Source organism: Rhamphochromis longiceps, linkage group LG2 (genome assembly GCF_057381845.1).
Source record: "Rhamphochromis longiceps isolate RC_006_pf linkage group LG2, R_longiceps_female_GT1.1, whole genome shotgun sequence".
NCBI lineage: Eukaryota > Metazoa > Chordata > Actinopteri > Cichliformes > Cichlidae > Rhamphochromis > Rhamphochromis longiceps.
Window position 1 is genome coordinate 26543594 of NC_140558.1, and position 25876 is coordinate 26569469.

The 25876-nt window shown below is 40.1% G+C and overlaps 1 protein-coding gene across 1 annotated transcript in view; it reads right to left on the reverse strand.

Annotated features, from left to right (window-relative positions):
• The window catches only part of tenm1 (teneurin transmembrane protein 1), a 201524-nt gene that overhangs the window by 113598 nt on the left and 62050 nt on the right, over positions 1-25876 (reverse strand). The window contains exons 4-5 of the mRNA XM_085420553.1: positions 17785-18028; positions 9976-10214 (exon numbers count right to left, since the gene is read on the reverse strand). Coding sequence (XP_085276679.1) covers positions 9976-10214; positions 17785-18028 — 483 coding nt within the window. The remainder of the gene's footprint in view (positions 1-9975; positions 10215-17784; positions 18029-25876) is intronic.

Sequence of the window (25876 nt, forward strand, 5' to 3'; positions counted from 1 at the left end):
TGCGGTTGAGAGGTCATTGACCTGTTTACGAGGGAACTGGCTGTGACTGATAGACGTCCACAGGGCATGGCACGGGGTTGGAAAATAGAGTATTAGCCTTCTTGGTTCAACTTATCAGTTATCTTCCAGAACACTCCCGCTTAGCACCACCCAAACAACCCTAATGAGCACTCCTCCAACATCTTACTTGATCCTACAAATGTTCTTATTTTTAATCTGGACACCTCCCTCATATGTTCTTATATCCAACACTGGTTCTCTTTCACCCATCCTAATAGTTTCTATTCAGTGGTCAGTCACATGTACAACATCTCTGCCTCAAAGGTAAGCATGCTGGAGTTGCCTCCTAACTGGTCATTTTGAGACTGGTGCCAATTAATACAGCTGCCAGCTCCTATGTGCGGTTACCCCTTCTGAAACTACAGACCCTTATGTACTTGTCCTCTTGCTCACATTTCTTTTATTCATTTTAAGACCAGCTGGTGCTGTTCTGTGAAGGTAGCAGGCTACAACCTAATGTTTTTTATGGCATTTTCCCCACGAGGTATAGCCCTCGTTTTTTTACAGAACGATTATTCTGACGAGTTTCGAAACAAAGTTGTTGTTGTTTTTCTGTTGTTTTCTTTTTTATGGCCATTTTCAGGCTACAATCAAACCCACAGAGGCTGTTGCTACACACACTCAAATAACCAAATTTATTGCTTCCTTAATCAGTGCAACAGTTTTTTGCATAATTGGGATTGTTTTGGTTTTCTAATTATAAAAACATTACTTCACGTAACACAATGTTCCACTGGAACACAGGACTGATGAAAGTTCATTAAAAATGATGAATGATTTATAATTAATAGTCACTTCTTTTAAATGTCTGTTACAACATTTGTACTAAATGAGTCATTTTGATACAAATAAATCTGTGTTTGTCAAACGTTTCACTTTTCTGGGGTTAAACATCGATATGGATTTATGTGTTTTAAAAAAAAATATAACAAGCCCCACTGGTAGGTTTGTGGGGCTTGTATCAGATAGGCTGGAAACTGTAATGGAGATTTGTTTGTTTTGTACGAAGGTTTTTCTTAGTCTTCCTAGATAAGCTAGATATTAGATTATTGGTTAATGATCTCAGACATGATTTGTAAATCATTCATAGCCAGTAGATGCTCTTTGTTTGGCTCACATTAGCTCAGCAATCGTGACAGCAGTCGGTAACTGCAGTGTCTATACCCTAACGTCTTCTGTCACACTGTGAAAGCAGATGAAGAGTAAAAATTATTTTGCCTTGATTGTAACATCAGCTGCTACATTTTTAGGCATTGTATATAAAAACAGCAGCAGACAACACATTAGACTTTTTTTTGTCCATAAACCTCAGACTCTGTTTCGTGTTTTAAATTCCATTGTAAATCCTTACACATCCACCAGCCTCACACCTTCTGCCACCCTCTGTAATGACTTTCTAAAGTTCTTTGTAAACAAGATTTCCTCCCTGCAGTCTGTCATTCCATCTTCACCTTCCAATCCCTGTGTTTTGTCTTTGTGCCATTCTGCCTTTAATCAGTTCGAACCAATCTCTCTCTCTCAGCTGCATGAAATAGTCTGCAAGGTTAAGACTACCAACTGTTCCACCGATGCTATCCCCTCTCGGCTTCTGAAGCAGGTTCTGGACTCAGTCGGACCTTTCCTTCTGGTCCTGATCAATGCCTGCCTCAGTTCTGGTTGTTTTCCAACACCCTTCAAGCACGCTGTTGTTCAACCTCTCCTTAAAAAGCCTAATCTAGATCCATCCCTACTCTCTAACTATAGGCCCATTTCCAACCTCCCTTTTCTGTCTAAAGTACTGGAACGAGCCGCCCTCACGCAGCTCCAGCTATTTCTTGACAATAACAATCTCTATGAGAAGTTCCAGTCTGGTTTTAGAGCTCGGCATAGCACAGAAACCGCCCTTCTGAGAGTTTTTAATGATTTGCTTTTAACTGTTGACTCTGGTTGTGCTGCTGTCTTAGTAACCCTGGACCTGACAGCAGCCTTCGACACTGTTGATCACAACATACTGCTATCCCGCCTTCAACATTGTGTCGGTTTAAAGGGCACTGTCTTAAAGTTTTTCCAGTCCTATTTGAATAATAGGAGTTTTTCTGTTCACCTTGGTGAACTGTCATCTCCCAGAGCTCCTTTAACCTGTGGCGTACCTCAGGGGTCCATACTAGGCCCCCTGTTGTTTATTCTGTACTTGCTCCCTCTGGGCGATGTGCTCCGTAAACATAATGTGTCCTTCCACATCTTTGCCGATGATATTCAGATCTACCTCCCTCTGAGGTTGAACTGCAATGTTTCTTTGCAGCCGCTACTCTCCTGCTTGTCTGACATTAAGACTTGGATGACTCTTAACTTCTTACACCTTAATGAAAGCAAAACTGAAGTCATTGTGTTTGGGCTTCCTAAAGATCCCAACTTCTCTCTTGACTTTTTGGGACCCCTAACCTCCGATTGCACTTCTTCCATTAAGAGTCTTGGTGTTATTTTTGACAATGCTTTTAAACTTGATAAACAAATCAGCTCTGTAGTTAAGGGATCTTTTTATCATTTGCGGATTTTAGCCAAAGTCAAGTCTTACCTTTGCAGGAACGATCTAGAAAGAGTGGTCCATGCTTTTATTACTTCACGGCTAGACTACTGCAATTCCCTCTATGCTGGCCTAGATCGTTCCTGTCTACATCGCCTTCAACTGGTGCAGAACGCTGCCGCTCGCCTGTTGACCGGTTCAAAAAAAAGAGACCACATCACTCCGGTTCTCTGCTCTCTCCACTGGCTCCCAGTTGCCTTTAGGATTGATTTTAAAATCTTATTGCTGGCTTTTAAGGTTTTAAATGGCACTGCACCTTCTTACCTGTCAGAACTCCTTAGTACTTATCGCCCCAGGAGATCTTTGAGGTCAGCCGACCTGATGCTTTTAGATGTTCCCAGGTATAAATTAAAGACAAAGGGAGAGAGGGCGTTTGCTGTGGCTGCACCCAGACTGTGGAACAGTTTACCTCCTCACGTCAGACTCTCCAAAAGCCTAGAAACTTTTAAAACCGCTCTTAAAACTCACCTCTTTTCATTGGCTTTTAGAAAGGTTTAATTTATTTGTTTTATATATTTTTATTTTATTTTTATCAGCGAGGTGTTATTACGAAATTGTGTTCTATTGTATTTTTATCTGTATTTACTGTACAGCACTTTGGTCAGCCTTGGTTGTTTTTAAATGTGCTCTATAAATGAACTTGACTTGACTTGACTTGACTTTTTTGACAAATTCTAGCTTTGATTTCATTTCAGTTTATGAACTCTGATCTGCATATATCTAAAATTTGGAGATAATTGCTATGAACAAAGAATTAGAATAATACAAATGCAGATTTGTGTCTTTTATCTGTTTTTAAAAGGTTTTTGACAGGAAACAGCCAAGAAAATGATTATATTGATAAATGGAGGCTTACTGAATGATATTCAAAGCTCTTTTTTGGATGTCAGCTGCATTTTGCTACATTCTCTGTCAAGATGATCTCACACTGCTTTAATACTGTTGAGGTCTGGTATCTGGGGAGGCCAGTCCATCACTGATAGCGTTCCCATTACCAGATGGTATTGTGTGATGGATGAAAATCTGACTGTAGTTTCTGTGTTCATAACTCAAACCTCAACACAACTAACTGAAATTCAGCCCCAAATAATGACACAGCCTCCACTGTGTTTTACAGATGGCTGTAGACACTCGCTGCTGTACCTCTCTCCTGACCTTTTCCATACAAATTGACAACTAAATAAAGTAAAATCTAGATTCATGACTCCATCAGACACTGATTTTTAGTCCAGTTCTTGTGTAATTTGGCTACAACAGCCTTTTCTCCCTGTTTCCCTTCCTCAAGAACAGCTTCTTCACAACAACAATGCCACTGAGACCATTACTGATGAGGCTTCACTGAACAGTAGATGGATCAACTGAAGGGCCAGATGCATCTTTCAGCTCCTCTGTCAGGTCTTTGCTGGATTTTTTCCCCCTGTTTCTTAAGGACATGACTTTCACATACTGTTCCTTTGCTCAAGATAGCCCTTTAAGTCTGCCACGTTGTCTTTTGTCCTCCACTTGTCCGGTTTCCCTAGTTTTTTTAAGGACGCACTGCACACCATGCCAAAGTTTTCATCTAATAGCTCTCTGGGAATCAACTTGTTGGTGCAAAAAATTGTTTATGCCTGCACCACTGTGTTATCCTGGGGGAAAAAAGGGGATTTTATGTCAGTCTGCTCCTAACAAAGTCTGTCTGTCTGTTAAATGTAGATACAGCAGTGGTTTATCCCCTGATTTAGTTTTTTATGCTTTAATGATTCGTGGGTCAGTGTTCGCAAAGCATAACAAAAACCAAAAAAACAACATTGCTCTGAAAATGGGCAGGTAAAGAAATGAGGAGTGGCTTGAGACTTTTGCACAGGACTGTTAATCAAGACAATTTCCTCCACTGTTTTTGTTGCATAATGTTCTCCTCAAATCACATTTGCAGTTGCCCAACTTGGAAGCCAGGGAGGTCAACAACATAGAACAAGCACTTCATTTATGATAAGCTGTAATCAGCTCGGAGCTTTGAGACAGACAGGCCTGCTAGGACATTTAGAGGAGAAATCCACATTGAGAGGAAAGAACCTAAAAGCCCTGCCTCAGTTTGAAGCTGTCAAACATACCATGTGTTATATTATACATAAAATTAAGATACTTTTTAAAAAAAAAATTATAAATGTATCTGTTGATTTTCTGATAGCAATTGATTTATCAGAGTGTCTAGAGTGTGAAATTGCTTGTTTTGTGCAACAGAAAAATGATTTAAATCACCAATTTATCACATTTAGGAATACGAAACCAAAACATGAATTTCATTAATCTTTACAAATAAAAAAAAAAACGTTATCAGTTCATTTTGTTGTCAACTTTAACTGAAGTGAAAAACAATTTCAGCACCGTGTACATAAACATTGGAGCTGACAACGGAGAACTGATTAATCATGAGAAGTTTTCAAGCACAGCTGCCAAACATTTGCTTGTTCCAGCCTCCGAGACTGGTGTGCTACTTTGCCTTTTATTCCTGTGAGCAGAATATATTTGGAGATTTGGAAGAAGCCATTCACTGGAAGGCATTACCTTAGGCTCTGGAAAATCAAATTAAGACAATAATCTGTGGCTTTATCTTAATGGAAATAATCATTAGCTCTAATAAACACATGTTTTTTCTTTTAAGCACAGTATGGAAACTGCACTGTGTTTGACCTCTCTGATTAATATGCACCGTTTAAGGGCAGATGCTCGGATTTGCCATCAAACTGTGAAAGTAGATTTGCGCAAAGGAAAAAAAGACATAAATGTAATAAACTTAAAGCCACTAACAAGTCATTTGGCTCTTTATGGAACCAAAAGCCCCAAAGCGACACACACTGCACAGCAGAACCACAAAGACGATCATAGCTGAAAGTGCACGCTGTGTCTTTGTGCATGCATGCGTGTGTCTGTGTGTGTGTCTGTGGGACCAAATGTGATTTGAAGGTGATTATTTGATTGCAGGGTGCTGCTGACTTGCTCATTTCACCTGAATCAGAAGCTTCTCCCTGTTGCCATAGAGATGATTATCATTCACAAGTGAAACATCCCACCCTCTCTCATATTTGATTGAGCAACTGAGGATTGTAACCATTTAAAACAGCAAGACATTCATTAATGCAGAAAATACTCTAATTAGCTTTTTCTGACAGCATGATAAAGCAATGGTAGGTAGTTTTTTTTCCTTCTTCTTCTTCTTTTTTAACGCAGGCTTAAATGAGGCTCAAAATAGAAAAATGAGTTACGGGTAGTGTTGTCAGTAGCAATATTCTTCAAGATTACAGATGCAATCTTAATCTGTCCTCTATCTCTCCTTAAATGCCCCTTTCACTATCATAATGCCTGCCTCTCATATCTGATGGCCGTGTTGTGCTTAATAACAAGCTATGACTTGGGGAGGGAGGGGCGCGTTGGGGGATAAACAAATTAACAAAGCTATTCGCAGCCCCTGCAACACCAGGGGGTATGGGAGGAGAGGAGAGAGGGCAGTAAAGGAAGAGAGGATGGCTGCCTTAGCTAATCACAACAGGGGGCACACACCGCAATCACTTAGGCACAGCATTATCTCCGCAATCATGCATCGTCCTATTGTTGTGCTAATTGGAATTCTTAATTTGAAATACAATATTATTGCTTCATTATTTGGTGGGTTACTTTGCTTCAAATTAATAAACAAAGTCACATAACTTACACACAGAGCTTTAGACAATAAAGACGATGGTTTTCGAAGGGTGTTAGGAATGGCTTCCCAGCTGTTAAGAAACCGCTGGCAGGACGGCGCTGACCGTTAAACCGCTCGTCCACTCCGCGTCCTCACAGAGCACGCGGGATCAGTTACAAGCTTAGTTACACGTCGAAGCACTGTGGAAAGCAGTGTAAGGTTTGGCCGAGAGTCATGAAAAAAAGACGAAGATTGAGCCAAAACTGACAGCTGCGTTAAAACGATTTCCACCGAGGGGAGGAACCCTCTCCAACGCTCTGAAATGTTAGGCTCCAGCTTGGCATGCCTGTAAAGGAATATGTCATGTTCATATCCTGCAAATAATCAGCAGTGTCTGCGGAATAAAACTGCAGAAGATATACACACAACATTTTACCTACTGCAGGATAAGGAAAAGAAAAACTATGTGGGGCATCCATGAATCTACCTTCTTATTAATCCGCAAAAGGTTTGAAGAGCCAAAACAAGTAAATGAATGAATTGGAAAAATAAAGCAAAATAAGTAAATGTTAGTTTTTCAAGTCAACCTACATAAAACCGGAAGAAAAGCAAAGACTGTCAGTATGTTTGACATCTCGCTTGACTTCAATTCACCTAAATGACTCATCAGTTATCCACATTGTTTCTGTTGGCTGTCAGAGATAGTTTCTGCATTTAGTGAGTGAAAAAGGTAAAAATAATTTAGCTGAGAAACATGTTCAACATGTAAAACTAATAAATAGATATAACATAAGTCTGACAACTGGATACTGGATACGGCAGGCACTGATCATATTGTGAAAAGCTAAACTAAAGACAAACATGACCTCATTTTCAAAGCAGAGTTCACTCTGCTTTGAAAATGAGGTCATTTCATTCTGGATTATATTATGATAATGAGAAGAAGCGATTTGAAATCAATAAACGGGCAAAAGTCAGCACGGCGAGTATTTCGATGAAGATGAGAAAGTGCACTGGGACATTTTTTTTCTTCCCCTCTTCCTGTCAGTGGCTGTTAATTAATTCATTAAAATTACTGAATCATTATGTAATGAGAGAACCTAATCATCCTGTGGCCTGTGTCTCAACCTCTCCCCCTAGACAAAGACATTAAGTCCATGACCACTTTAATCTTGCAATTTGAATGCCTTTGATTTACAGGCTAACATATCATCTGTGCTTACATCCCATACGTCTTGGTGCGGTTGCCATGGTGACGTCAACACGGAGATCAATCACTGCCAAACAGGAGTGGAGCATGACACCAATTAAAAGGCGATGTCGTCTCCGAGTCATCACTCACACTCCTCACTAATGCACTAATTACCGGGGCTGGGACATTAATGGAATAGCATGGTTCAGCCTGGGGATTAATCTGCGTGGATTCGCTTGTGTATGTGTGATGTCTGTCTGTGATGTGTGTGTGTGTGTGTGTGTGTGTGTGTGTGTGTGTGTGTGTGTGTGTGTGTGTGTGTGTGTGATTAATGCAAACCCCCCGCCCTGCTCCAGCGTGACCTTGAGCACCACCACAGGAGGGAAATGAACTAGCTGGGTGGAGGGTTGGGATATCTGCACTTGGGGCAGCGGAGGGGAGCCGATGTGCTGCGGTCGAGGGCCCGGCCAAGGTTGAGGCTAAGCAGGGAGATGAAGCAATTGGAGGGGATCGATGATTAAATTTGGTGTTTGACTTTGACAAACTCTGCTAATGATCTTCCAGACCACAGACCTACTCAACAACTTTCCAGTTTTTAAGACTCTAATTACTGCAAAGATAGCTTCAGTCATAAAAACTGAACTTGATCTGCTTTCATGAGAACATTTAAATCCTTTGCACAAGGAAAATTAACAAAACTGCAGTTTAACAGCACTCCGTTACAATTAAAGGTATGACCAATAAATGCCCTGCGGTGACAATACAATTCAATTATTAACTTCACTATTTTTACACCTTCCCATCTAAGTTGATTATTGATTTATTAAATTCTCCAACTTTTATTCCTCTCCAGAACTGAGTCTGATCCCGTATTTCCATTTAGCGTCACACAGATGCAATTACTGTTGAACTTTTATTTGGCAAACATTAATTTTCACATGGTAGTGCAGAGTAGAGTCACATTATTTCCTTTGTAACTAACAGAAGACTTGATGAAACGCAATCAGCCATGTTTTTGGGCGCTAAACAATAATACAATTTATGTAATTTCACTAATTTAAGATGAGACTAAAATATAAAATTTAATGCAAGAAGACAAAATGTAAGAACTTTTATATTAATAGTTATTTCAAATAGGTTGTTGCTTATTGCTACTTATAGCTTAACTCTTGCTGTTGTCTAGTTTAATCTATAATAGCACACCGTATTTAATATTTCATGTGTAAGTAAGTAAATGTTATTTTTGTAGCACATTTAAAACCAAAAAGTTGCACTTTTACACTAAAACTAAAACCGAATAAACAGATTCCCAAAAAATGTATGCTAGACACATTCACAATATTTACATGAAACAGTCCAACAGCTACCAATCAACAGTTTCCATAAGCTTGACAGAAAAGCTTATCTAAGCCTTTAGCTTAGACTTAAAAACAGTCACAGTTCATGTTCATGTCTGAGGTCATTGGGGAGGTTTGATGCAACAGCATCAAAGACACAAGCTCCTTTTGAAATAAGCTTCAACCGCAGGATGATCAGGAGTGATTGAGGAGCAGACCTTAATGGTCTTGAGGGGACATATAGGCACAGTTTATATGTTAAATCTGTGAACTAGTACTTTGTGCAGCGTACTAAAATGCAGGCAATAGTTCAGCAGCCAGTGTTGAGCTTATTAATTTTAGGTTATTTTGGTTTAATAGTGAAAACGATACAAAACAAAAGGGATGAAAAATAACCAAAACAAAGTGCAGTAATGACATTTACAAAGTTGTGATTAATCCGAAATAAAATGTGGGGGTTAAATAGGAAGTCTTTGCTTTTAGCGAATGAAAAATCAAATTAATTAATCATTAAAGGGGAAAAACAATCGACAAATATGTAAACAGTAAAAAAAAAAAAAAGAAGAAAAGGTGCAGGCAATTAGGTGCTAAGCTTAGACAAACCTGGATTGATTAATATAATAAAATCACCAAGGGAGAAGTTTAATAAGATTGTGCAACTTTGTGTAGCTGTGTGTATGTGTGAGTGTGGGAGAGAGACTGTGTGAAAAACATCAAATAAGTCACTGCATGTGTGGATTCCTCAAATATTAGTTTTGTGAGCTTTGGTCCAGAACAGCTAATTTACAATTTAGAATATCCTTCGGAGTGAAGACAATGCAATACTGCTTCAAAGTAAGAGCAAAAATTTCAGCAGGCCTGCTTTGATCCCATATCGATCGCCCTTTCTTTTTTTCTTTCCTTTTATTTAAGTTCCTATATTTATATTACCCTTTGAATACAGAAACATTGTGCATGTGTAAGGTTCCCTGTTAGAAGGCTACAGTTTGTTTCTGTATTTTTATTGCTTCCTTTTATGATTTAATTAGGCACTCTCTTGGCAAGTCCCACAATTTTCCAACTCCTCTAACAATCCCTTTTGAAAATGTAAATTTTCCACTAAACTCAGAACTCTTCGTGCTTCTCATTCATGACACGGGCTGGGTGCGTGACGGCAACTCACCGATGACGTAAGTGAGCAGCAGGGCCAGGGTGAGAGTGAGGAGTGACGCAGACAAGGCTGTGCACTTCCAGTTGCAGCAGCGGTGAGGCTTGTTGAAGGTAAACAGTGGTCTGGTCACGCTGCTGCGCGGCAGAGGCCGAGGTGGAGGGGAGTACACGGTCCCAGAGGTCAGGGGGTATCCCTGTCCCGCCCCTGACAGCAGAGCTGACGAACCAGACCCCTGCTTGAACAGGAAGTGTCTGCAGGAGAAACATACATAAAAGGTGTTATTGCAAAATGCAGTTTACCGTTACCTTCCTCAGTTACTGTTGCTATGCTTTCTCGCGGTCTCATGTGCAATTTTCAGTTATAACACCGGGACATTACTACTCTAAATTCTATTTTTTTTTTTGTTCATGGAAAAAATGGCTTTTAGGCCCCAGCCAGAAGCAAACAAATCATGCTTTTCATTTTTCGCCAGGAACTGCTAATTATGGCAGTTGACCTGATAGCTATTACTCATTTTAATCAACTGTAGCCAGCTAATTAAGCTAACATTGGCTCTGGTAGTTGGTTCAAAACCAGAATTTTTACTTGTTAAAAAAAAGGTTTTTTGACAAGTTTGGTTTTTGGGTTCTTTTTTATTAGAGGATTTTGTTTTTTTTGCATTTGATGAAGTACAACAATTTGATAATTACTGAAAATGACACAAAATGCCAAAACTAGTGAAACCAAATGACCATTTATTTTATCGCAAATAGCTGAGCCAGATTAAGAAGCCTGGATGGATTCATACATACAGAACTAAAGGATCATCATTTCTTATTTACAATGACAACATCCAACAACATGAAACAAACATACATGTTTAGTGCTCGCCTCTGTCAGTGCGCCCCAGGGCAGCTGTGGCTACAATGTAGCTTGCAATCACCTGTGTGTGAATGTGTGAATGACTGAATGTAGTGTAAAGCGCTTTGGGGTCCTTAGGGACTAAGTAAAGCGCTAAACAAATACAGGCCATTTACCATTTACATGTTGTGTCTAATATGGCTGACATTACCATGTAATACCAATCTGAAAACTGTACAATTATCTTTTTGTGGTAGCTACAGGCTCCTTTCAGACCATCCATCTCTTTGCATTTCTCCCACCGTCTGATTTCAAATATAATCTATTAATAAAGCTAACTTTCCAGTAAGGCTTTTTTCAGTTATCAGATGAGGGAAGAAGCCTAGATGTTACCCAGCAGTCACTTCCAAACCGTTGCCAGTCCCCTGTTAAAATCCTGATCTTGTATAATTTGAAACAAGACTTGCTGATCTGTCATGTGGCCACCTATATGCTGCTCCTCTCTGCCATTGAATGAAGAGTGTAGTGCATTTAAAGCTACAGAAACTCAAACAGCCTGTTTTTTAATGGGGCTAAAACCAGAGATCTACAGCATACTGATAGTAAAAGAAAAGAAAATCTGGACTTTTCTCAGTTGAAACTTTAAGACACATTCTGAATGAAACTATTATAACATGTAGCTTTTAAATACTGTATTTTTCACCCCAATTACAGTACCTCACACATCACCTATTCAAGTGGAGAAAGCTTGAAAGTTCTGCTAAGCAGAGCTACGGTTAAGCTATGACTGGACCGTTGCTCTTCAAGGCGACAGGTTAAGCAAGCGCTGTATTAATTGCTGCCCTAATCTTACAAGCGAGGAGCTGTTCTGCATTCGGCGCTCTGCAAAGTAACTCCTACCTCTGGGACCGCTGTTGGTGCTTTTCTAAAGCAGATTACAGTACACAGCTGGAAACAATCACAGTAACCATGCAGGCCTATCTAGGACAGTGCTTCAACGCTTCAAATCAAATCAAATCAAATCAAATCAAATCACTTTTATTGTCACATCACATGTGCAGGCACACTGGCACAGCACATGCGAGTGAAATTCTTGTGTGCGAGCCCCACAAGCAACAGAGATGTGCAAACACAACAACACAAACGAGCAAAATACAAGAATGGCCAACCTGAAACTAATAAATATATGTACAATATATAATAGTGTATGCATTTCTGGATGTGTATACTAAATATTTTCCTACGTGTGTGTGTGTGTGTGTGTGTGTGTGTGTGTGTGTGTGTGTGTGTGTGTGTGTGTGTGTGTGTGTACACATTTTTACAAATTAAATAGTAAAAAAAATAAAATAAAATAATAATAATAATAATAATAATAATAATAAAATATATAAAATATACAGAGTTGAATATGTGCAAAACAAGTGGCATTTATATACAGTGTGGAGTGCATAATGCATAATGTTCACCAATTAGCACAGTGCAGACATCATTTTTCTCAGGTATCTAGTATCATATTCTGATTCTATTCATGCAAATCTGTACTCGGTGGATTTCAGTCTCACGCTGATGCACGCCTGACTGAAGCTCATTTAAAGAGCCCCCAAGGTGGGGGACTTTAGAAGAGACCCTATCTCCCACTATTTTTTGAATGATGAATACAGACTCAGGTTTCACATATCACAGAGAGGACAGACTGTTCCACTTTGCCCAGTCCTTTTTTGAACCTGTCCAGAATAAGCACTTAGTGCTGTGCAAAAGAAATTCAGCTAAACTGTTAATATCTTACGTGTTTGTCTCCATTTGTGTGCCTGTAATCTAAGCAATCTGTTAAACTTCCAAGAAAAGCATCATCAAAAATTAATACAGGAACCAAATCCAAGGAAGAAGAGTAGTCTGAGGAAGTCCCTAAGCGCTAGGATTCTACTTGTAATTTATAATGTGTTCTGGAAAGCAGGCAATTTTTGTGGCAAATGTATACCACATACATTATTCACAGTTACTGCATTATAACAATCAGACAACGGACAGTATTGGAATGTACTGCATGCAAGAAACAGCTATGTAATACACTTGTAGCACATTATAGATAAAGTATAGGCTGACAGGCTGAAAAAGGGCATATATGACCAAGTATCTCTCTCTGGTGCAACGTTATGAGCCACTACTGTAATGCAGAGCAGCACTGATATGAAAGAGAATGAAACAGCCCTGGCAGCCAAGGATCAATGACTTACCTATTCCTTTTTTGACTCATCAAAGCGACTACTTAAGTTATACGGCTGTATTCGTTAAACGACGATGAGGTTTATTCTCATTATGAAAAAGAGTGTGTTAGATTGCCACTGATGATAGGAAACTAAGCTGCGGGGCAATTAATCTAAGTAGCATTTTATCTATATTGTGTTTGGATAATGGGGGGCGAAGGTTGGATGGTGTCAGATGAGAAGCAGGGAATGGAAATTATGCAACGTGGAAAAGTAGATCTGGGTAAAGCAATTATAAGCGATTCCAGCTTGATCTGGCCGTACCGGATCCCATCAAAAAAATGAATAAAGACTGCTGGTGGTGGGAAACAAAGGATGGCTATGAGACAGCATCAGAAAGAGAAAACAGCTATGAGTCATTGTCTTATTCTCTGCACTGTGTGTGTGTGTGTGTGTGTGTGTTTTTCCAAGCAAACAAAGAAAACAACAAGAAAATATCTCTGAGCTCCTGCAATTCACAGACAGCATTATTGCTCCAGATTACTGTGTGCTCTCCAGGGGTTAATATTGGCTGTTGGTGCGATATGTTGGGGGATATGTGCAGTTCGCCAGAGTGTTATTCTGTCCATGCAGTAAAAGGTGCGAGGTCACAGGCTGCCGGCAGGACACCAGTCTCTAAAGGGACCTCACAAGACAGGCCATTAAAGTGGTGCCAGACAACAGACTGACAACATCGCTGGACTCCAGACTCTAACGCTGTCCTCACACATGGCTAAACTACATCCATCTCCTTTATCCATTTAACTGTTATCCTGCCCTGCAGGCGCATTTTACTTAAAAACAAGAAAACTGGGGCGACAGTGGACTTCTCCATGAAGGACTTTGAATTTCAACTGAGAACTATAAGCTTTATTGAAAAGTAAAACAGGAGAACAACATATGTCTTCCAGGTGTTCGCATTCAAGAGGACACGCTGGATGTGAGTTGATGGTGACCTTGACTTTCGATCTCTCAAAACACAGTCAGTTCAGCCTTGAGAACTTGGTGAGCATTTGTACCAGACTCAAAAACATTCTTGTGAGTACCTCCAATAGATATTGTGTTCATAACAAAGCGGCAGATGGGAGGACATACGACCGGCCAAACGTCAAGTCTGTGGCCACAGCTGTTGCAGCATCAAAGCAGTCAAGAAAAAGGACAAGTGGAGCCCCAGTGCAAGATTTTTAATGGATTTTTCTCTAGGACTTACATTGGCCTTAGATTGCTTTTTTTTTTCCAAGTTCAATTAATGTTTGTATTCTCCTGTTATTGATTTATTGCCTAATTCCATGTATTACTCCTTGGATCATTGCTTCTGATGTACATTTTATTATATGCAATTAACTAATATGATATTCTACTGCTTTAGATGAGTATATTTACAACCCTCAGGTATCTATCATATAAGATAAAATAACAGATAACCTTTATTAGTCCCACATGTGGGAAATTTGCTTATTACATATACATATATTTGTGTATGTATATTACATATACATACCAAAATAGTCTGTAAATAACTAATAATGTTCAGTCCAAACATCCAATTTTATGGAAAATGTGTGTTGTGTCTTAATAGTTTAGCCATAATCTTTGCTAATGCTAACTGAGCCGTTAGCATTAGCAAAGAATATGACTAATGCTAAATTTGTAGCTAATTAGCTAAGTAATAGAATTAGCCAGGAATATGGCTCAACTATTAAGAGAAAGCCAAATTTGTAAACCCAACTTGATAACATATTTATTACATTGTATAACTACATAAAGAAAATACTTGAAATGCCTACCATATTCCAGAAGATGTTTTTTTCTCCACACTGCAAAGCTATGACATCACAACAAGTGATTGGTCAGTTGCAAAGTTAATCCTCACCAACATGGGAAAAACAGTGGGATAACTATTAAATACGAAACACGTGTCACACGAACACATGTCAACACATTTTATTTATATATTGTTTTTATATTTATATTGTCAGTAAACTTGTGTTATTTATGGTTTTTGTGCTGCATGTGAGGAAGCATTGCCTCAGTCATCTTAAACCCATGCCTGTTTTGTGTTTCTCTCTCTGTGTGTCTCCATTGTGGCCCAGTGCCTGACAGATGACATCCATCCTTCACTGTCTGCCTCCTTTCCTTTCTCATCCAGCATCTGCTGAAGACTGTGAGCTAGATTGAGGACACAGGAGACTGCGCACAGAGCAGCTACACACCTACGGGTCAATGGCAGTTCAACTCTGAAAGGCCAGAGATAAACCCGAGAAACACACAGCCACACAAATAGAGAGAGACACATAGCTCGACTCGAAGAATGGCGCGCAAGACAAACACGCACAAAAAAGATGTCAAATACAGCATTTTCACACTTTCGAGGCCAACGCACGGGTCGAGAAGACCGCGGCACTTTTATTGCTCTGCCGAAGGTGGATTAGAGCGAAAGGGATCAGAATCCAGCTGAAGAAATTGCATTTGTCAACGCAAGTGGAACTCTATTCTTCTTGTTCGGTGCTTTTAAAATGCTTCACTGTTCTTCCTGGCTCCTCCGCCTTTGATCTTCTCAGACAATATCTAGGGGCGACGCCCAGGAAGCTCTGAATTCATATCAGAGGACAGATTTCCCCCGAGACAGGAAGAAAATGAGAGTTCCCGCTCTCCAGGAGGTCGGAGTCTAGGCCCAGGGGCTGTCTCTACCTGGATAAGTGTGTGTCTTTGTCTGTGTGTCTGCCTGTGTAGGTGGAGGACTTTTTTCACAGGTGCATGGCAATGTGCGGTGTGCGATGCAGAAGCTGATTTCACAGTGTTGGTGCACACCCACAGTGTGTGACTTACGTACACTCACGTCCTATCAATAAGAGGAAGGAGAGAAGGCAGGGCACAAGTCAATTTATTACAGTCCCAACATTTGTACCCCTTAACACACCCACAGCGAGAGCCAGTCAGATAGATTGAATATCCATATCCGCAAGCCTCCACTTACACAAGCTGGCCTCTCCAGAAACATAACGGATGTGCAGCTGAAAAGGAAAATCTATGCACACTTCAAACAATCTTAATCTCAGCTGACGCAATGTCAATACATTTGAATACTGATTCATCAAGTGCGCAAGTCGAGGAAAATGGAAGCACACTTGACTTGTTATCCATGTTTTGCCATTTTTATTAAGGTCACAGCATCACTTAGAATTCTGTCAGCATAAGCCCCCATGTCAAGTTTGTAAATACTTGATTAATCTTTAATCTGGAGATCGAGCCGATAGCGCTGCCAGGGTAAAAGCAGAAATATGAAATCATTAGATTAGCAGTGTATCTGAGAATGTGAGAGAGGAGAGAGGAGAGCTTGAATATTAAATCCAAACTCAAAACAGTTAAGCAGTGAAGAGTTGGATCTTTTTTTGTGGGCTCTCTCTTCAAAAACTAGATAGAAAAGAGCCAATATTATCTGAATTATGTTACGCAGGGACGCTATTCTATTGACTATGAATATGATTACATTTTATGGTTCAGAACTAATAGCGCACTATCAAATAAAACATATTTGACTAGAAAGTCCCAAACGCGCAAAATGTATTCTTACAAAAAAAAAAGAAAAAAAAGTCACCATCCAATATAGTGAGTCACTGTGGAAATTGTGTTTTTATAATCACATCTCACTTTGGGAGAAAAGTTCTTTGAGCTCATCAAATATTGTTTGAACGATCCGAATTTTTTTGTTTGTGGTGAGTTTTCATTTAACGCGCGCTCACACGCTCACTGATAAGTAATGTAATTACAATGCGCTCCTGACAAGCCTTTACATTGATACTCATGTCAATGAGCCAATGATTAATTTAAATTGTCACTGAATCTAATTTTATTCTTCCTTCCCTTTAAATGAGATAAGATCTAATTATGGCCTAATGCATAACTTATTAAAATCCCTTCTTCTGGTGTGGCAGCCTGCCAATCTCATCCTCGCGCATAATATACCAGAATCCCGCGCCCAGCCGCTCATTACACATGCAAACATATTCTTTTCCACCTTGGTTCTCCTTCTTCTCAAAAGCAGCCGCACAAATGAGGATCTCCTAAATAATTCTCTGATCAATTAATACCTATGCGGTAAGCGTATGCTTAATTCTGTTTGATGGGACCGACTTCCAGTGGCTTGTCTCCGAGCATTTTGGCAGAAAAACAATTTCTCGGGGTACTAAAGCTGAAAGTGAAATTACAATGTGTTCCTGAAAAGAGGATTTCTGCTTTCATTTTGGATTGTTTTTACACAAACGCAGGTCCCCTAGTAAATGCGGTGGTGTGTGTGGTAGGAGAACAAAAACAATTCCAAATAAGCTTCATGATTACTTTGATGGAAGTCCTTTAATAATACCCCAGAGGCCTGCGTGGTGTTCCACTTATTCCTCCAAACATGTGCAAAACATGCCCATCCTAACAAATCCTTTAGTCCAGCATTCATTCTTAATCATTACACTCTGATTTTTTTCGAAGAAGTTTGTGAAAGTCTGCCAAGTCACAGTCCTGATGAAAGAATTTTCTTTAATCTAATGAACCTCATTTGTGAGATTAAAGAAATGTCTTTAATCAAGTGACATTATGCTGAGGGAGGGCGGTTTGCCTTGAAGATATTTTCACTTGAAGAATTTCATTACAAAATGACATCCAGTCTGGACTGAAAGCTTTTTGGAGCGCAGCCCTGTGTTTGCCCGCGCTAAAAATAACTCCAGAAAAAAAAGCATTCCCTTACCTGGTCTCTAGGGGGATGTTGCTGTTGAGCACCCAGCTGTTGTGAAGCTGGGCCTGGTCTGCGCTTGAGCTGGTGTCTGCCCCCTGGCCGCCCTGGCTGGCTTGGCACCGAGTTGGCATGGTCTTCCTCTGTAGGCTGACTTGAGTGTAAGGTGCCGGGCGGGCGCAAGTGCAGGAGTGGGGCGGCGGCGGAGGTGGGGGCAGCGGACGGAACGTGAACTGGCCGCCCGGACTGCTGGGAAGCTCTGCGTAGGATAGACACAACAGAAGGCCCGGGACGAGGGGGAGGGATGGACAGGGGAGAAATAAACAGAGGTTTATTAGGAGCACAGTACCATAAATTACAAATAAACGTGGCGTGTTAGTTGACAGTTTATTGTTATTACACTGATTGAGAGCCATAAATCAGCTTGAAAACCATCTCTGTCCTGCACCTTCCTGCCTACCTGCTTTGATACACTTCCAGCTGCCCTATAAATAGGTTCTTGGCTGGCTGCAACATTGAGCAGTCTTTAAAGAGCTAACAGCTCCGGCTTAATCTGCACCCGCCAGCCCAAACTACCCATGTGATGTTTATTATGAGATCTGCGGCTGGACGGAATGAGCTAGCCAGCTGTAACTCCCTCACACTGCTAACCCCGGGGTCTAGGGAGAGCGCTCTCAATCCATCATTTATCATTCTCTTTCACTATAACTCTCCCTCTCCCCATCTCTTCCTCCATGCTGCTTTCTTCCGCATTCCTGCCTGTCTTCTATAACTGAGCAGGCTAATTACAGTTTTATTAAATGCAATGCGCGCGCACATGTCAGCTTAACGTATGGGTATGGCTTCAGATAAAGCTGCTTTGCATGCATTTCCATACGTGCATGCGCCCATGCGTGTGTAACAGGCTGCGTGAATTCATGAATGTGCATCAGCTGGGACGACAGCTAGCACTGTTTAGGGGGGACAGCTCGTGCCATACGGTTGCAGCATGGTTCCACGAACGAGGCAAATCCTCCGTCCCAAAAGACCGACTCTGTCCAGCTGTATTGACAATGAATGTAACATTAGCCTCAAACCAGAGGGTAAAGAGTTTGCCCGCCAGAATTCTCGGACCTCAATTGTATTTGCTGCCAAAATGTCAGCAATAATTTAGTATCTGGAAGTGTAGTCCAACTGGGAGATTACCTCAGCCCTCCCTATTCAAGTGTAAGTATTACACAGATAATACCGCAAAACACATTTTATTGACTCTTGGCAGATGAACACTGAGAAAAGTAAAATATTAATCTTTTTTTTGTGCTTTCTATCACCGGCATGTTTCCGGAAATATGTAGCTCTGTTACCGTTCCACCTGAAAAACATCTCACAGCGTTACATAGAGCAGTGGTTTATTGTTAATATTTTCAGAATAAGAAAAATGTGTGCACAGGCACCGATATCACGTTGGTGCTTTGATCTCCTCAAAATTACTGCTGCCTTCTGTGCAGATATGTGAGCCAGTAAGCTATGTCATATCCACTGAAGCATCACATTATTACTCGTACGTTTGAAAGTTTCATATTTATAAGATATATGTACGTCGCGGCAGAAATGTAACAATGATAATGGCGAGACAAAAACAGCTCCTGTAATCATTTCCTTAAAATATTGCCACAGTGCCATCTGTCCAGGTCTAACGGCATTTTTCAAGATTTATTTGTTTTAGCAACCACTGTTTGGATGTGGGCATGCACATGTTTTTGTCAGATATATATACATATCTGACAAAAATATCGCCATAATAAGTGTGTGAGTGCTGTCGAATCGCTCTTTGAAGACGTGACAGGTTTTTCATCCTCTGTGACACATTGCTGGTTATTGATCTCCCAAAATGCCTGAACTGTCACAGCACAAATGCAGAGCATGTAATAGTTAGCATGTGTTTCTGAATAATAAAATTTGCTCTTGATTTTCACGAAGCGCCGTTTCTCGCGCAATACGTTCCTTTTACCGTTTCACTGAGACAATTAAGGAGGCTCGACTCTATTCCCTTATGTGGCGTTACTCTTTATGGGCTTTGCATTTTATACTAACACATTAAAAGATGTGATTTTTTCCACATCTTATGCAGTTCATGGCAGCAGCTGAAAATGTGCATTAACTGGATGCGAGAGATTTAGACTTCTTCCACATTTCAAACTGTTTTTGTGTGAAGCCAGAGAATTAATTTGCCTCCTGAGACAATATGATATTGTAGCATATACATCTGCTTGGTATTACTATAATACATCACTCGATGATCTCATCAGACAGCCAGGCTGTGCTCAATCTGACAATGTAGGGCCCAGTAAAATGACAGGAAATGCATTTGTGCCATCACCTGAAGGTGCTGTTTAGTCTAAACTAATGCATGTGGAAAATGGAAGTTATTTTTGACTGTACCACCCCTGAGTATTAAAAATTACACGCTTAGGGAAAAGTGAGGGCTCCACTGTAGTGCGCCGCTGTAATGCTGCAGGATTTTTAAAGTGGCGCTTCAGTTTTTAGCAGGACCTGATTCATCAGTAAGTTAGAGTCCTTTGAGTCCTGCCAGATTCCCCTGCTTTCACAGCTCTAAATACTGAAGGTAGATGTTTTTAGCAATTGTAATATTTTTAAATGTTTAAAGGAAAAAAGAGAAAAAAAAACCCACATGAAGTGCATTCCCAGCCAGCACTGGGCACTTGAGTTGGCAACTTGTACTCAAATCGCACTTAGGGTTGTGAATTAGCTTGAGACTTCAAACTTAAGTGGGACTTAACTTCATTGTCAACTGTCAACTTCATTGAGAATGTGGCACCTAAGGACACGACGAGGCATTGAGAAATTGTGAAGAAAATTTGAACACTTCTCTTCAAAGGTGACTGATTCTGCTTCACATGACAAATGCCAGATAAAAGTGATACTGAATTACAAAAGATGCAGTTCTTTTTTAATTCAGTTGACTAAAGCAAATGTTATTTATTAAATAATACATAATAATAACTAACTGCTGGTCAGTTAGATGTCTAAGAACACACTATACAGTACTGTGAAAAAGTCTTATGCCAGGAAATGTATTGAAACGTGCAAACACACATGTATATAAGGCAACAATAGAGTTTGTGTAATTCTAACAAGTATGAAAGTCAGTAGTTGGAATGGCCACCTTTATTCTTCAACACGTCACTTGTGATGTGTTCAAGTTTCAGGTACTCTTCAGGCATAGTTTTCCAGACTTTTTGAAGGACATTCCATTCAATATTTTGGATATTGACTGGTTCTCTGTCAAGATGATCCCACACCGCTTCAACGATGCTCAGGTCTGGGCCACTGATTTTCAGCCCAGCTCTTGTGTAATTTGCCATGCCTCAGCCTTTTCTCCCTGTTTCTCTTCCTTAAGAATGGCTTCTTAACAGCCACCCTTCCACTCAGACAACTTCTGATAAGGATGTGGCAAACTGAAGGGTCCGATGCATCTCACAGGTTCTGCGTCAGGTCTTTCATGGATCCCCCCCCAGTTTCTTAAGGACATGACTTTCAGATACTGTTCATTTTCTGTAGATTTTTTTAGACCTAACACCTTTTTTAGCTTCCAGTTGTCCAACATAGTCCACGTTGTCAGCTAATAGCTCTCTGGGAATTACCTTGTTGATGAAAAACAGTATTTTATGCCTGCCAAACTGTGTTATCTTTGGCATTTTTCATAGAGTCAGCTTAAGATTTGGGAACAAATGATGTGCTTGTTTTTGCAACAGTGCCTGAATTATAATAATTTTTAATTACATACAAGGACTGGACTGAAAATGAGCAAACAAAAGCAGCTGGAGAAAGATCTCCAGAAAGCCTGGCGAACTACTGCTCAAGATCATTTTTTAAAATATTAATGAGAAAGTCTTCTCCTAATATAAAAAAATAAAGATTTTTGCACATCACATAAGTACATACATTTATGCTGGATGTTAACAGCTTTAGTTCTTCACAATCTGATGATGCCATGTACTCATTTCTATGTGCGACATCATTATGAGGTGATATCAGAATCTGCGTTGCTGTGATTTTCTGCAAATATGACACCACAAATTAAACAATGCATATAAATTCAAACAGGTGAAACCATTAATAGATTTGTACCACAGTGGGCTGCCAACAATCTTTGGATTCAAGCAGGCAAGTGTTTTTTATATTAGGAAGAAATTTAATGAGAAATTCTTTTCAGCCCAAATGGGTCACAATTATATTGAAACTAAAATAATACATGCAAATTATTTCTGCCTGTTAAGTCTCAACTGATTGCCAGTGCATTATTCATTTTAGAAAACCTAGGCTACAACAGCCCAGGCTTTGCAGTCACACACAAAAAACCCTCATTCGGCTACATTTGTGTTTTCTGGCAAAGGAAAGAGGAAAAGAATATAAAGTGGACAGGAGAGGAGGAGAGAGGACAGGGATAGAGGGCCAGAGGAGAATGTAATCTTGGTGAGTAGGGTGACACAGGGGCCCTGGCTGCCAGATGGTGCTTTAGAAGGCTTAGTAAAGGCAGCTTTGGGTCTGCGCTTCCAAAGATCCGAAAACTTTTCCTCACACAATCAAGCAAATGGCAGGAAAAGAGTCCTCCTCTCTCCTTCATTCAAACAAAGTCACATTAAACACGCAAGCTGTGATATTTTGTTAAGAAGTAAAAGCAACCCAAATAGGACTGGAAATGTAGGGCAGAGGCCGTGTAATATTTGGCCAGGAGTTCAGAAACATCAAATCGAGTCTGCGGGGAGCAGACCGAGGCTCTCGATGACATTCATGACAGTGTAGAACATCCTCTGCCCCGGGGTTCCTCTGGGACTTAGGCCTCCAGAAAAGATACTTTTAGAAAGTCGCTTATGAGATATTTTCCTGGAATCATCAGCTTTTGGTTACATAAGCGAGATATGAGGAAAAAGAGTTTTATAGCAAGTAGAAGGCAGATCTGGGGGGATTTACTGGGATATGTAACAGGTAACAGGTATTGGGGCCAGGTATTAAAAATGCATTACTGGAGGTGAGATGAACCCAAAATAGCACGGTAATTAAGTATTTATGATAATTTGGGCATTTAAAGCCAAGTCCTACTAATGAAATGAGAGGAGAACATAGTAAAACATGACTCAAGCATGCATACACTGAGTAATAGCACCGGTGCGTAATGAGCTAGCTGTCATGATGGCGCAATTCTCTCTTGAAGGGATATTAACAAATGGGCATAAAACTGTTTGACTGAGCGCAGAAATGAATAACTTGAGTAAAATAATCTTGTAAATGAAGGCTTGTTATGCTCATTAAGATTATCTACGTTCTTTCTTGATTAGCCTGAAAGATGTTCAGCGCTAACAGTACATGGAACTGTTGTGGTAATGGGCAGAGGAAAAGTTAAACAATAAAAAGACGAGGCATGAAAAGGGGGTTTCTTTGCCTGCGTGGAGTGAGCAACAGTTCAAGATTACGTATCAGGGCTTTGCAGCACTGCTCGAGTGTTTGTGAATCCTTTTATAGTTTTACGCACTTCTGTAGTCTGTAATTTGCCATTAGGGGCTGATCTCAAGGTGAAATTGGAGTCAGGTAATTTCAGTCAATGGCATGACGTTTTTATCTATGAAAGACTGATCTTCACAACACTTTTGAGAAAATGAATCATTGGATAAAAATTGGAGATTTCTGAGGAGATCTGAAAAAGTGTCACTGATATTTATAATGGGTTGGAAAAGGTTAGCGAGCCATCTCTAAAGAGACAGACTGTTTGCAAATGAAGGCAATTTGTGACCAATGTTACCCTCCACAGCAGCGGTTAACCAAAAAAGGGAGGCATGCAACGGTCTGAGAAGTCACAAAGGAGCCCAGATAGAAACTCAAGGCCGTTCTCTCACTGGTTAATGTTAATGTTCATGAGTCCCCCTTCAGGAGAACGCTGGAGTACAATAGTGTGGATGGCAGCACTGCAGGGAGAAAGCGCTGCTCTCCAAAAATAACACTGCTGCCCATCTGCAGTTTGCTAAGGATTACATGGACAAAGCATAAGCACGCAGGGCTGTCACGACACTAGAATTTCAAACGTGATACTGATACCCAGGAAAATACTCAATACCATTTTCAGTACTGCTGGGGGGAAAAAGACAAAAGGCTTTTTTAAAAATAAAGAATGGGAAAATACAAACTCTGTTTTCAAGGTTGTTGAAATACAGTAACTGTAAGATCTATAGCAGTAACCGGTACGAGTACTACTACCTAAAAGAATCTTAAAATGTCGATCTTACATGTAGATCTTACTGTAAGTATTTTTTTTTTTATGTATTTGCAGATCAAACATAGTGAGATAGGCTGCTACTGTTACACTGTCCCCAGCTTCACTGTGGACCTTTAAGAGAAACATGACACCGTTTAGACACAGATAATTGTGTTTTGTCCCGTTAAATGAATATTGCCTATTAATGTTACAGATGGGCACCGCTAATGTTTACTATAGCTTCCACATTAACATTAGCGTTTTATCATTAGCAGCTAGCCACTACCTTAATGATGATTTAGCAGATGGCTAATGCAGTCATCAGCTAACGTTAACTTGTGAGCAGGGCAGGTTAACATTTATGGTAACTGTTTAGTGTTATTGACAGGAAACTGTTAAGTTTTGTGAACTTTAGCTACTTCTGCTGCTAAGGTGAAGCCTGTGTCCATATGATGTGATGTTCAACATATTAGAAGACCCTAATACTGTTGGAAATTACTAATCCAATAGTAATCTGCAGGATCTTAGTATTGATTTATTTGAACAACCCTATAAGCATATTGGACGGATCTTATCTCATCTGAGTCATCTGAGTCATTGTTAATGGAGCAATTAAGCTCCAGTCATACCAGCAACATGTACCGATGTCTGCCTGTGACCTGAACCTCGGAGGACAGTGGGAAAATAACCAAAACACGCAAAATTTGCAACTCACTCCTGACCCTGATCCATCAGATATATCGTGGAATGGCCTGAAGCAAATAATGCACGTGAGGAAAACCAATAAAATCCCACAGTTGAAGCTCTTCTCTACAGAGGAATAAGATAAATTTCCACAGAACTGATCAACAGGTGCTGGAAACATTTAGCTGCCGTTATTACCAAAAGCAAAGGTGCCCATAACAGCCCTAACAGATGTGCAATATCTGAAAGTGACAAATTTTAATGGTATTTTCTCAAATGTCTCAAACTAGCTTCTCTTTTTCTACTTTTAGGGCTTGTGTGATAATCTGATGAAGGAACGTGAATGTGGCTCATCTGACTCATGTTATTGTACTGTGTGCAGGTTTCACTAATCTAAGAGGAAAATGGAAAAGTGTCCATAAAAAACCCAACAGTATAGCACTTGTAGATGGATGAGGAACACCTCACCACAGCACAAGTACGCACGCTCTTCCATTCACTCATTCAGTCACTGTAATTATGCTCAGTTTTCTAGCAGTACTTATTAAAATTGTGTAGCTCAGTGTTTGGTGTATTAGGGGTGGGCTGCAATTTCTTTCAAAGTCAGAGTAGAGGTTCAAACAAAAAATAATCACCTTGTTTACTTTTTATGAAATTAAATATAGGTTTTCAGACCTTCCTCACTCTACTAATTTCCATACAGTCAAGTGTGGAAGCAGAAAATCCAAAACATATAGCTCCTTTAATAAAAAGAGACCACACCACATTTGATGTGAAGCAGACCAGAAAAACAGGAGCCGCAAAAATATTGAAGCCTAAATTTCAGGAGGTTTTCTCCTCTTCTTCATTCCCCGTGTTTGCTCTCACTCCCCCTTCTCTTCATTATTGTGTCTAGCCCTCTAGCATAGAGTTAATTTCACTTATTCCAGGGAAGCAATATAAAATCCATAGAGCCTGACCTCAACAACACCTAGCCTGCCTGACAAACAGAGGAATGTGACCATTTTTAGAGAACATTTAACACCAGCCCAGCTAAAAAACCAAAAAAAACACACATCACCCACCCCACTCTAAAAATAACAGATTAATAATTTCCCCCAGGATAACTTTTCATCTATCTTCCTTCTTAATTGACTTGCATTAAATTGCCACAAAGTTTATTCCGCTGCTGTG